Source organism: Haemaphysalis longicornis, unplaced genomic scaffold (assembly GCF_048455015.1).
Source record: "Haemaphysalis longicornis isolate Haplotype H1 unplaced genomic scaffold, Haemaphysalis longicornis Haplotype H1 scaffold_7, whole genome shotgun sequence".
NCBI classification, from domain to species: Eukaryota; Metazoa; Arthropoda; class Arachnida; order Ixodida; family Ixodidae; genus Haemaphysalis; species Haemaphysalis longicornis.
This window is the reverse complement of record NW_027526422.1, coordinates 136,516,794-136,531,012: the sequence shown is the minus strand read 5'-3', so window position 1 is coordinate 136,531,012 and position 14,219 is coordinate 136,516,794. Positions and strand designations below refer to the sequence as shown.

At 44.9% G+C, this 14,219-nt stretch overlaps 1 protein-coding gene across 1 annotated transcript in view; it reads right to left on the bottom strand.

Annotated features, from left to right (window-relative positions):
• Positions 1-14,219, bottom strand: part of LOC144146560 (uncharacterized) — a 62,822-nt gene that overhangs the window by 22,307 nt on the left and 26,296 nt on the right. Inside the window, exons 4-5 of the mRNA XM_077678504.1 lie at positions 10,811-10,852; positions 9,144-9,894 (exon numbers count right to left, since the gene is read on the bottom strand). Coding sequence (XP_077534630.1) covers positions 9,144-9,894; positions 10,811-10,852 — 793 coding nt within the window. The remainder of the gene's footprint in view (positions 1-9,143; positions 9,895-10,810; positions 10,853-14,219) is intronic.

Below are 14,219 nucleotides of genomic sequence, written 5' to 3'. Positions count from 1 at the left end.
GGTAATACATTGCATAGGCGGGAAGCGCTAATTAACACGGGGACAAAGAAGAGAATAACAAGACAGAAGAGCGTTTCGTCTTGTCTATGTTGTTGTTCTCTACGCTGTCCTCGTGTTAATCCGCGCTTCCTGCAATGCATTTGATAAGGGCACTGCAGCGACAGGCGGCAGCGATTTGATTCTGTAAAGAGAGTATCTTTGTGCATTCGCAAGTAACGGCAGCGGTCGTCTGTACTCCAAGGCTACAAGACGGTAGGCCAAAGGGAGAAAAGGTATTGATAAACGCTATCGAATTTCTTTCGGATCGCACCAGTTGATCCACATTTTTCTTTCAGTTTAGTTTATTTCCTACCATCTTACCTCGTATAAGTTATATGTTCTGAAAATCCATGGATGACCACAAAATACCCATTTGGCAACTGTTTACTATCTGCAGTGCGAGATAAAAATTTTGGTCTAGAAACAGAACAACGCAATACGTGCATAAAGAAGGATATTTTATAGCGTTTAGGTTTTCTTCCCCCAAACTCTTTCTGGACTGTTGTGTACAACTAAATTTTGAGCGTAAGCTACACTGGCCGAGGTTGAGCCGTTTCGCGTGGACCTTGAAGGGCCGTGCTGCGCAAGCGCGAGAAGCATTGTGTTGGATTTGGATTGGATTGGATTAAACTGCATTGTATTGAATTGGATTGGAAATCCAATTCATTTGGAGGATGGGTGTGTAGAGAATCGGCCCTGCAGATTCTCCGGTCTGCGCATTCCAGAGGAGTTACGTCATAGCCGCGGCAGATGCACTGGCGCCGACGCGTGCCCAGCTGTGCGTCTCCGTTGCGCAGTAGCCACGTCTGACGCTGCGTCTGAGCCGCTTGATAGCCGCTTCGCGTGGCTCTTGGAGAGCCGTGCTGCGCATACGGAGGAGCAGTGGCCGGACTGGACTGGACTGGACTGAGTTGGATTGGATTGGATTGGATTGATAATCGTTTTAGCAGCACTAAGCATGATAATGAGCTAATCCTAGACAACCAGGAAACCTTGGAGTAACCAGCTAACCAGCTCAAACTTAGCTCACGCTACGTTTATCCTCGCATAGCCGAGCTAAGCCACTGCTAATTTTTCTTATTCGTTGAGAGGTAGAGCACAGAAAAATTTGCAAATCCAAGGACCCTAAAACTATCGAGGTTGGTACGACCGAGTCGTAATATTTCCGTTCACTCTAGCCGTTCCTAGAGCCGTTTCACTAATCGTTCCCGGAACCGGTTTGGAGCGGTTACTCTGATTCGTTTTGGTTCGGGTTCAGCTAAAAAATGGCGGGAAAAATATGGGCTCGTTTCGGTTCTAGTTGCGGGCACAATTTCGGGCTGGGTTTTCGGTATGGTTCTAGTTCCGGTTGAAAATATAGTCTAAACCTTTGGTTCAAGGATTAAACACTACGCAGCTGGTGCTATGCGGCAGCCCAGCCAGAAGTAACAGCTGCGTGGTGGTTGGTTAGTTCGTCTCTTAACGATACAAAGTACTGTGACTGACTGACGTGATCGCTCACTGAAGGCCACTCGGGTGCACCGGGATCGCCATGGACGCAGCGTGTAGGTATGAAGTTTGCTGCATTTTGGACCTTAGGGCCGGTCGTGGAAAGGATCCCTTCGAAGAGGTTTCCGTTATCCGTGCGCTAAGAGGTGGAGTACACCATCGGGGAACAGGGACTGAAGACATGCATTGTGCACCGGGTCCTCATGCCACGTTGGCGTCTTGACGTTGCCTAAGAAGAAACGTTAGGTACCCAGTATGACTAATGTGGCCTGGATGGGACTTTGTGGCTTACTGAATAACTAGTTCAATTAGGGAAGATAGCTTGCAATGTTGTGAGCGATAGTATTGAATGGTCCCGGCGGAAAATGGCCACGACAGCAGTGGTGTCGTGGACAGCTCAATGAAGTAAGAAGAAAGACTGCGCGACCCATGACGTATGGGCATGTCTTGTTGACGTGGACAATGTCAAGGCTCGATGAGAGCGAGGCTAAGGCATGCGCTGATACTGCGCTAGTACACGCGCTCAGGTACTGCATGGAGACGTACAATGCGTGTAGCGTTGCCTGGCATAAGATCCATATCAATGTTATCAACGCAGCTAGGCCTAATGTCACGCTTTAAGGTTTAGAGTCGCCAAGCGGTGCTGATAGGAGAAATTACTCATTGTATTCTTCGCTCGCCAAGTTCGAAATAATGTTTGATGCCGTAAGACTGTAAAGTAAAATATTATATTGAACCTGATCACCACAAATTACCAAAATGTTGCTGCTGCTTTTGTAGCAAAGTAGTACTTAAACGATGAGCAGCCAATAACCAAACTGGTGTGCTGAAAAACGCTTCAAAAGCAGAAATATTTATTCCAACTGCTCACGTTGCTCCAAACGCAGCCACACAGGCTGCTTACTGTGGAATGCAACAATAAATAAATAAATAAATAAATAAATAAATAAATAAATAAATAAATAAATAAATAAATAAATAAATAAATAAATAAATAAATAAATAAAATGCTTATATATATCAAGAACCAGGAATTCGTCTACAAGAAGGGTATCCGTACCTTGAAGTCTTGCTCGATATTTAGAAGTTTCACAAGAGTTTTATGACATCAAAGTAGCCTATTTCCGCAGTAGGGCATTGTAGCGCGCTTGGTAATCAGGTATGCGAGCTGCCTTTGGCCGATATTTTGTTATTGTTGGAATCGAATAATAATATGTCAAATTTTCTGATGCACATGACAATTTTATTTGTGTATTGAGTTCGTTATTTTGTCAAATATGGTTAAGTTTCCAGTTTCTGTGAATGATTACCCAGTTGACCATTTATTCTGTTTCATGATTGAACGGCACATGGCTGAAAGTCAAAATGTAAAAGAAATATGGCCGCGGTGGCGCTTTTCGTATGGAGGCGAAGGCGAAAACGCTCCTGTGTTCGAGATTTCGGCGCACGTTAAAGATATCCGAGGTCGTCAAAATTAATCCGGAGCCATGGTGCGCCTGATCGCCTGTCTGGCGTCGGCGCATCAAACATCATAATCAGACAGCAAACGAAACATTAATCTACAACAGCGATGTAGTGCATAAAGGAAAACAGAACTTCTTGCATCACTTACGGTGGTGAAACCCTGCGCAGAGGCAGAACAATGATGCCGCTTAAGCTTTCCTGAGAGTTCCACACAAAGGCTCTTACGTGGTTCCACACCCGGGTTGAACCTGGTGATTTTTTGGTAAATTAGTGTTCGTGTTCGGAAAGATCTTTGAGGGTGAAATTTCGTAAGACAACAATATTATTTTGAGAATGAGGAGCGCAACGTTGTTTATTTAAAGTTAACTGTCTCTAGCCCACCCTAGCTTCTTATACGTATTTTGCCTTTTCGTAGCCTTCAATAAATTTATTTTCCTTATCGGTTGCTCCTGCGATCTCGCGCTGCTTTGTCTCGGCTTTTATGAGGATGATCTTTTACTCTCATATTTTTCGTTCAATAACTAAACTCCCGTATACCTGCAACAGCTCAACTGACGCATGAGCCAATTTTTGTAGTTCTTGAGCGAAGTAATTTCTGTTTGCAGTTTTTAAAGCGAACCCTTTCCCGGCAAGGAGAAAGAAAAAAATCCTGGCCCCTCTCCGCTAACGTGAGACCAAGGGAGGGGCGAAGCACTCAGTGCATAAGTGTATTCTTGGCGCCTTCGTGTTTTTGCTAATGGAGATTAAACCGTTGGGGTAGAGGTATAGAGCTTTGCTGTAAACGTCTCGTGTGTTTGAAGCACGAAGCGTTCCAGCGCGAGGCGTAAACGAGTGTGCCGGTGTTTTTTACTGGGCGTTACGTTCCAGCGCGAGGCGTAAGCGAGTGTCCCCGTGTTTTAGTACTCTGACTACATGGGACGATGGCGGTGACGACGACAGGAGAGGCCAACAACCCAAGCCCCTCCCCGATGCCTTGCCCCTAAATACTTGTGCTTCCGTGTATGTAAAATTCCCTTCGGGTGAATCCCCATGCGCATGAGCGAAAAAACAAGTTGGAGACGAGATAAAGTATGGAGCAGGCAACGATAAAATGTTTCCCCCCCCCACCCCATCGCGCAGCGTTCTAGTGGGAAAGGCGCTGATAAAATGATAACGGAATGCGCGGGCTATGTGGTGCGGGTGAAGCAACATGAACAAGGCAATGGCAAACACCCGCCATATGATTTACCTAAAAAAATTGGCCGCTTATCTGCTCCTATCTGCTCCTATCTGCGCTGATCTGCTCCTATCGTCAAAAGACGATAGTCTTTGTATACATTTGCCAAGGAAATGCCCCCTTTTGCTTTCCGGCTCACCTCTCAGGCTGCTCCTGTACCGTCGCGCTAATCCCAAGATAAACACACTACAGTTTTGCGCAAGGTCATTTGAATTTACCGCTTTCCACTATCAAAGTCCGGGTTCCTCGATTACAGCGCTGCAGTACGGCGGAGACGCGCGTGAATGGAGGCGCCCTACTACAAGGTTTATAGAATCACGTGGCCGTGCTCCACGTGCGTTCCAAGCCGAACGTGGAACCTAGCTAGTAGAACCTTCCGTTGCTGTTGCGGCGTAATTTTTCATATGCCGCTAGGAGGCGGCGGTTTTCTGCAGTAGATGTATAATATCATTTGCTTTCGAAAAACCAAGCATCCATAAATTTTTCAATAAAGGAACACTGTAAATATCCCTTGTGTACAAATTTCCTGTCTTATATTTGCGTAATGTCTTGTTCTTGTTCAACAAAGTTGACAAGTATGAATATTTAAACCGGGCTTAGACGTTTACATTCGGCTGTGAGGATATAAGACTATTGCGCAATATCAATTTCACTTTGGCCGGGTGGCTGAATCGAGTCACAGACAGACAGACAGACGGACAGACCAATATTTCTGTGTTTAAAGTAGCCCAAGATAGACTATCGTCTTTAAAATAGTGGGCTCCGCATCATTCGTATTCCTGGGGAGTAGGCCGCTTACAATCAGCGACGCCGCCAGCTGGAAGGGGAACGAGCTCGTGTACCCCGTGCCGATGCGGCAGCCCGGACACAACTGCTTCAAATTAACAATACAGAGTAATACACAGGTGAATATGAGCAACGCTTCACTGGTTGACCGTTAGCACGGACTGTATGGGCGAATTTTTTTACGAGTCTGTTTTTTTTCGCCTTTACGTTTCATCTGGCTGCGAATCTGAATACCCGGAAGCAGCCTGTTTCTAGGTGTTGTCCCCCCGCTCCAGTCACTCTAGGTGACAATGAATGAAAAGAATTGCAATGCTTGGGGCACAATAAAACCCTTTACGTGGTAGCAGAGTGAAGGAGTATTAACCTGCATAAAATATTCTGGGGATGCAAAATATAATTCACATTTCGAGTTCCCGTGACTTATGGTTGAATTTAAAAAAGTGTATGTTTTATGTGATCGTTGCCATGTAGTAGTGGATGAAAGGAAACCTCAGGAAAAGCCGAAGTCAAATTCCTGTGCGTGACAAAAGGGTCATTTTCAAGGTTAATTCCTCTTGCACTGAAATTTGTGATACAACCAAGGGTGCCATGACAAATTTGTAGGAACTAGAGGTTTCACACAAGCGGTATCACCCAGATTCACGAGATACTTGAGCAGAAGCATGATATTTCCTAACTGTGCTATGTCTTGTCACCCCCTAATGGGTAGATAATTTTAAGCGTAAGCATTTCAAGGGTAGGATCATTGTTAAGGACGCACGTACGTAAGTACGTGCAGCCATATTGGTTTGCCCGAAATGCGCACACATATCTTGTCATAAAATTATCAGCTGTAAGAGTAGTTTAAGAGGCCTTCAGTAACAGATGTTGTGGGCTAGTGCAACGCTAGAGACACCAGCCTTTTTTTTAGCCAACGCACAAACGGCCGAACGGGCAACCTACGATAACAATGATGTACAAATGAAATGGATAAAGCGCTGCTTTATAGAGGTGAAAGGTGATCATGGCTTTATGTAAGGTGGAAAAAAGTAAGATCTACACCTTCCACAAAAAATGTTTGTAAAAAGGTAGTAACGGGATGTATTTACTAACTCCTTACGAACTTTACCACCCATAATGGTACGAAGGTCCTGCCACTGGGTATGAAGCCTAAATTGTATCGTTACTAGTGTAGACCATGCTCTCAGTAACTGCTGCTTGTTGATACTTCCAGTCACTCATAGTAACAATATTCTAGGAATTATTGAACATAATAACTACAGCACTTTTCCTACTCCAATTTATGATTAAAAACGTTTTGCAAATCCACATGCTTACTTGTATATGCTCACACTAAAATGCATAATTCCGAACTTATCGCTAAAATATTTTGTTTTTGCTACAAGCCCACTGACTCTTTCGGACCACTTTCCGCTGCTGGCTATAAAAGGAAGAAGTGCAGGTGTATTTCTAATGTATTCATGTTATACTCGCTCTCCCCGCTGCGGCGAATATTTTAGTGCTTACACTGGCAATAGTTGCGTCCTATTGCTATCACGTTGTCAAGGTTTGAACCGGTTCATAAGCAATATAAGCGGTGGTAATGATGAGGCGGAAACAGCGAACAGCGCGGACGAAACAGGACCGAGGAATAAAAACGCGTAGAACACACACCGGCGCTGACTATCAACTGTTTATATTTCCAGCGTACAATCAAATTCACTCCAAAAACACAACAAGTTACTAAGATAAGAAGTTACGGACGGCCAACAAAACGGATAAAAAACGTTTTAATTACAGGAACGCATCTAATAATTGCATCTCTTTATAACAGATTTACAGGGATGAAGTGCTTGTGCATTTGTCATTTTTTTAATGTAATAGGCTTATATTTTCTCCCTAAACACAGGTGCGTTTAGTACTAGGGACGACGGTGAATATCAGCCAACGATTTTGTTCTTGGTGATGGAGACGGGGGAAAGACGACCGCCTTTTTGTGAATCTTGAGGGCAAGAGAGATACGAGCAAGAAACAAAACAGTAAGGAGGGAGCGTCTGGGGGGAGCCCACTTATTGACGTTTGCGGTGAAAGATGAAAGCAGAAAATAAGGAAATTTTGAAAAACAAATCCTAATTAAGTGTGGATCAGTGATTGTGCCAGGATGGCGTGTAGCACCGTCTCGGGAATCTTGCTGTCGTATTTCCCGCTAGTCTTTACAAAATACCGGCTGCTACATCGGTCGGCTCGAACCTCTTATAACGAGCAGGTTTTGGGCTCGGACAGATATTAAACGTTTTTTGTCACTGCCGCTGCAACCACGGTGCAAGACGTGTTACCACATAGTTTTTTTTTGCACCAGTGGGGAATAAAGTGGCTATTTGGTAGCACGCACATTTTATGGGTATCATCATTGCGATGACACAGACAGTGGCCACGCACCTTCATAATGACGAGGCCGCCAACTATAAATCAAGTGTTATGCGTTTAAAGTGCATGCAGGTAGCTATGTGGATGCTTGTAAACAAATACTCGAACCTCAATTGGATTACTTTTACGAATTCATGAAAGCCTTATCCCTTTACCTTGTCAACTTGCGCTCCACTTGTGCGCACTCCTTGTTTTGAATTCAGAACGTCCCAAAAATTTTTTTTTTCACGCTTCCCTTGTACACCGTGTCTATCGTCATTAGAGTTCCTACCGTATCAGTAGCCACACTTGCTCGCTTTAGCAGCAACATCGGCTGCCTGTCGTTCTCTTTCTTGCCCACAAGTGCGCGCCTTTCCCCGACATCCCTTCAATCGCTTCCCTTTTACTGCCCGTGAAGATTTGAAACGTCGTTTTAAAGTCGCGCAAAATTGCTCGAATGAGTTGCCAGACACGCGAAGGCAAATTAACCTGCCGGTCTGCGTTTCTAGTCTCAATTGCAAGAAGACCAGCTTTCCCAGGGCTCTTGAAGCGTTATGTACCTTCTGTCATTTTTTCTTCCTTGATCGTTCTCTAGGCTGTAAAAATATTTGTCGACATGCCTCCTTTGTTTTTTATGCTACATTAATCGCGTCTTGCAGCGATAACCGAAGTGCAATTTAGACTTGCTTGATCCAGTAAGTTGTCGCCCGGGTTCTCTATGTAGAAATATCAGACAAACCGTCCTGGCAAGTTGGTCGGGGGGGGGGGGGGAAGGAGGGACTGCTTTACCTGCCCTCCCCGCGCTAGAGAGTAGTTGTTTTTTTATGTGGAGGAATAAATTTGTTTTTTTTTCTTTGTGCGTATGCAAAATGCAATAATACTATCTGCTACCTCTTTCATACGTAGAAAAGAATTAAGTTACATTGTAACTACTTGGCTCAATATTTTCCGAATTAGACAAAAAAGTTTGGTAGCATTTAATTATTTTGTTTACTTTTAACAGTAAGACTAGATCAAAAAATGCTCAGTTGAAGGGTAATCAGTCACCAACAACATCGGTCAGATTGGTAACTAGAGACACCATAGCGAATTTGTACACTTTATTTATGCATCTCTTCCGGAGTGCAGTCAACGTACCCAGGGAGAAAATGCATCCGCCTAAATTTGTTGAATGTGTTGGTCCTAGGTGATTGTGCTGCTGAAACTTGGAAATGGTGTTTCTGAAAAAAAAAGGAAAGGGATACAACGGTTACTCGTGGTTTTTGATCAATGTTCAATCCTAGCCCCGTTATTTTACTACCTCAAAAACAGCGCGTCTCCCTATAAATGCAAAGTGCGGGAACAGTTTCTAAGAACGTGCGAGTTCTGGTGAAGTAACCATCAAGGACATGACAGTAATGAGATCTAACCCTACCCAAAATGGCCTCAAAATACGGCCGTTTGCCCTCTTTGGGGATGCTAACGGGAAGGAGTCCGCTAATGTAGCATCGGACGCCGTTGCCCTCGCCCCTCACTCGAGGAAAAAACGCAGAGCTGTCTTCTTTGATGGCTTCTTTTCAATGGAAGTTTGCACTGAATGTAATATTAGGTTTTTACGATATTACACTGCTTTCCGGAAATACTCCACTATAAAGAATAGATGTACTCAAAAAGCTTCAGTGGAATCAGAAAAACTTAAAAACTACCGCCGCTCTAGTACCAACACGACTGTTTCCCTTGACGCGCTTCTTCTACCAGTAGGTACGTAAATGCACAAATTACTTACACTTCTTCTTGCGGAGGAGGGTGGTGTAGTCGAAGGGAGAGCCAAGGCCGTAGCCGTAGTTCAGGCCGTAAGAGCCGAGGCCGTGGCCGAAACCGTAGTGGCCAACACCGTAGCCGAGGGTGCCGACACCGTAGCCGTAGACTGGAGCAGCGTGGGCGACGCCGTAGGAGGCGACGACTGGGGCAGCGTGGGCAACAGTGGCGACAGCTGGGGCGTGGTGGACGGTGGTGGTGGCGACAGCTGGGGCGGCGTGGACGGCAGTGGCGTAGGTGGCGACTGGGGCAGCGACAGCGGTGGCGACTGGGGCGGCGTGGTAGGTGGCGACGCGGGTCACGGCTGGAGCAGCAGCGTAGGTGGCGACTGGGGCAGCGACAGCGACTGGGGCGGGGCGGACGAAGCTGGTCACGGCTGGAGTAGCGTGGTAGGTGGCGACACGGCTAACAACTGGGGCAGCAGCGTAGGTGGCGACTGGGGCAGCAGCGTAGGTGGCCACGGCTGGGGCGTGGTGGACGGCGGTCACAGCTGGAGCAGCGTGGTAGGTGGACACGGTCTTGGCGACAGCTGGGGCGTAGCTGTATCCGAGGCCGAGACCAGAGTATCCGACACCATGGGCCAGGCCGTAGTTGGACAGGCCGTATCCGGCGTAGCCGAGGCCACCGTAGCCAAGGCCGTAGCCAAGGCCGTAACCACCGAAGCCGGTGTAGCCAGCGAAAGCGCTGGTGGCCAGAGCCAGGACAATGCAGGCGCGGATCTGCGAAGAAAAATATTCAATACACTTACTAGGTTAAATATTGACGAACAATTGTTGATCCTCAGCTCCTACCCTTTCGCGCATATTGTGTGTATGCTTAGTTTAGGACCTGTGACATCGCCTACAAACGTGATGTTTGATTTCCGACCTCTTGCTCTGTTGTGAAATCACGGCTAGATTTTGTAGGTTTATGCCGTTGTTTATGAAAAAAGTGTATATGTTTTATCCCGTATTCTAATCGTACAGTGTGCTCCGCCCTTCTTCGGCACGCATATAGCAGCGAGATACTTTTTACCAAAGGCGGCCATGTCTTGAGTAGCCGTTCCATTACCAAGCGTACTGTCGGTATTTCTACCTTTAATTTAGAAATAAACACACTAAATTCTTAGATAGGCCAGTATCATGAACAGCCGCTTTAGATATTGAATAGGTTTTTATAAATTCTTGGCAACCTTTGCATCCTATAAATTACAAAATTCGTCCTTACAACGGGCTTCATCTAAGCCTTTTGTATGATCTGATCTTTTGTCTTTGCGCCTGTATGGAGCGTCCACTCTTGGCTGTCACTAACTGGGTATGCTCCCGGCAGTTACCTATGCCAAAAACGTAGGGGGCACGCTTTCTTTTGAGTTACTTTATTATATTTTCGACATATATATGTCTTACCGATTTTTTGTATATCTTAGCAGACGCCTTATAATAAAAGTGCGGTAACACTATACTGTTCACTACACAGTGGCAATTTAGGGCTGCTAATGATTTGATAGCTTTCAAGGTGACTTTTCAAAACTAGGGTATAGTTATAGAAAGCTTTTCCCTGTGTCTTCCAAAGTTGAAAATAAAAGACGTCAAGGCAGCATAGGACATCTGCGGCAGAAGTACAGACCCCTGAAAGGGCGTCAAGAGATGTTCTTACCATGGTGTCTTTCAGCTGCTGTCGGTACAACTGCTGATTTCGCTACGGGTTGGTCTTCTTTATATACGAAATCTCTCCTCCATTCCTAGGAGCTTTTCCTTCCTAGTGATTAGAGAAAGGACAGGGAAAGGGGAACAAGTGTGCGTGTCTGGAGTGCAACTACTGCGCAAAACGAGCCCCACCCTGTACTGGAACTGCATGAGAAATAAGTAGTAGGGCAACGAAAAGATCGTTGTGGTTTCAGGTGGCTGCGAGAAGGGACTACTGCGTTGTCTGTCCTTGAGATAGCAAAATGTTGTCTCGCAACATATTTTGTTCCCAGTTGACACCCAATCACCTTTGTAAGGACCTATTTTAATGAAGCCCATGAATAAAACATAACTCGTAAATAAACGGGGGAAATTGCACTTCGCAGGCACGAATGCTTTATTACGGCATGTATGAAACCGGCTTCAGGCCGATTGTCCTAGCGCCAATTCAAGCAAACTCAGCGGGGTAGTTCTTTTGTTGCAAACCTATCTCATCCCTTTTCACCCCAGCGTTGATCTATGGGATAAACTTAACGTTGGATAACAACTCGTTGGAAGCAATAGCTCTAAGGAACTAGTTGTATTTGGCGACTGACGAAATGGATGAGAGCGAGCGCGCTCCCGATGAAAGCTGAGGTTTTAGATGCGAAGCCCCTTAGGGGATCGGGATGTCTGCATCTCATGTTGTCGGGGTCTCATGTCGTCCTAGTACTATGTAGACACGGTATAAAATACCGGAGCACTTGTTTGTCAACGCCTCGGGCTAGAGCGCTTCATTCTTCAAAGATAGGAAACTTGCAACAAAGCGGGACACCTCTACCCTCCAATGTTTTGATCTCCGGGAACAAAAGCGCCAAGGTGCCAATAATACACCTAGACACTGAATGCTTCGCTTCCTCTCCTGGATTCACGTTAGTGGAGATAGCCTGGGATTTTTTCATAGTGACGCTATTTTGCAGAGAGCGCGTACTTGCAGACAATGTGTCATTAGAAATATATATGCAGACGTTTCAGCAGTTAGCGGCAAAGAATGGAAACAACATTATCGGTGATATTATATCCTAACTTCGCAAAAATAACATTAATTTGTGGAGGGGAAATGCATTCTCAAAACATCATTTTTAAAGCGCATACGAAGCGTTGGAATGAATGACTAAGTGAAAAGCGTTCGGTGTGCATACGTGAAATATACGGAACACTCAGAAATAGCTATATCAACATTGTAAAATGTTAATTGTGTCACCCAGAACCTCTTTATCATCAGCTGAAAGGCTAAGCCACATTTGTTTTACTTTTAGACAAGCAGTAATGAGATTAGAATGTTGGATAAACCTTTCTTCACGAGAAGATTTCCGCGTGAATCAAAATGCTGTCTTATGCATACCATTAATAGTTGACCATCGGTTTGTGTCGCTAAGAACACGATTGTAAGCGCCTGTTCTAAGCTGGTAGGTTCGAAGCCAAGATCTTGAGGTGCTACATTCAGCAGGTATAAATAAACGGGAAATAAGTGATATTTAGGCTTAAACGCCAACTGCACTCAAATTTTTTTTGTCAAAATTTAATTGAATTAAGTAGTCTATGCTCTTCAAATCACAATGGTGCAATCTTAAGCTTAGTATGCACACAGCACACTAGGTGCCGTAGTTCAAAGCAGCTCCGTGCAGTCCCGTCAGAAACCCGTTCTCCCGGGGATTCTCTGCTACACCCCCACGCTGTACTCTCGAAGCCCTCACATGTTTCCAACTAACCGCATAGGTAGCAGTATCCGCCATTTTTTTCAGTTCAAGAAAAGAGATTAGAAGCCTAGAAACTATTCACAGCCTGCGAACGTTCTGGAGCTAGCAAAGCGATTTTTACTTGATAATATTTCCACAAAAAATAGTGCGACATGCACAATTGCCTTACATATGCCATTCCTATTACATCAATAAGAAAAAAATGGCATCTCTTTTGAATTCTTGCCCACTTGCACTTTCCCGTGTAATATTTGCCATATTTTGGCTTGCCTAACGTCACCTCTATCCGTTAGACCTTTTTAAATGTTTCATGACCTAACTGGAGTTGTTGTACACGCGGGTATACACATTTGTGCGACTTTTGCCTTACTCGCCAAGTGAGCCAAAATCAGCCTTGGTCGTGGTAACAAACACATCCACACAAATTGCAGCCATCGTCATCGGGAGGTGCGAAAGCTAACAAAACTGCTCCTCTCATAAACAACAAACGATATTTTTCAATTCTCAGAGTATTTACTTTTCTAGAGCGGTGTATTTAGTTTACTTGTAAAATGTTTTCAACAGCACATGTCTGTGGTACAAGTAGAAAACACTGGTAGATAGGTAACCTTTTTTCGTGTTTTAGGACATTGTTTTCCTCTGGAAGCTGGCTGATAGTTTTCGATCCCTTTATAATTCGTTTCTCGAAGTTCAGCAAGGCTAAAAATACTGCGCTGATATTTACGAAGCTGTTCGCACGTAATGTATAGTAAATGTACAGATTGATCTCCTCTCGCTTGCGGTTTATTCCTTTCATACATAGCGATGTTACAGCAGAGGCGCCGGCTAACCAAAGCCACTTTTCGGTATCATCCAAGCAACTAGCTTTGTAAATCAGGGCCCACTTTTTTACTCACAACGCCAACTATAGCTATAACGGCAGTTATTCTGATGGAAAAAGAACTGCCGTGCAGTCTATTTCATTTTGATTGATAGCAACGTGATGTCAGAATTGCGCTTAAGTCCATTGACCTGGGAAAACGTTAGTGGGAGTTCTTCTATAAAAATAACAGTGCAAAACGCGACGCTACCAGGCGCACTTGAAGGCGGCTCTGAGCGGCCGCCGGTTTTAGCGCAACCACTTCCGTTCCATCACGTACGTTACGTCCGGGCGTCGGTAATTGCCGGCTTTTCTATTCAGGTTCGGCTCCGAAAACGCCAATGTCGTAAGCCGTTGCGTCGCTCGAGTTCGTGTTTGAAACCTAGTATTTTGTATTTCGCTCTCTTTTTACGTTTACTACCAGAGGTGACATTATTTTTACGTTGTCACAAATCTGGGCGCAGTTGGCATTAAAAGACCTACTTATGCTCGTCGCAAACGTCGTAATTTGGGGATATCTCGGAAAGCTGTACTAAACATTTCTTGGGGCGCGGCTGGTAACATTTGTATTTTTTCATTACAAATAATATTGCCTATTGTACACGTGATTAAACGTGATTAATTATGCTCATTGTGGTCCGTAGCGGCAAACTTTAGCTTATAAAATATCGCCGTGAACCGTGCATTGGATTTGTTGATGTTTTTTTTTCATTTTACCGCCCGGCTGTGTCGGGCTGTGTTATCTCTGACCCGCGTGGACCGCATCCTGCATTTATTTCTTT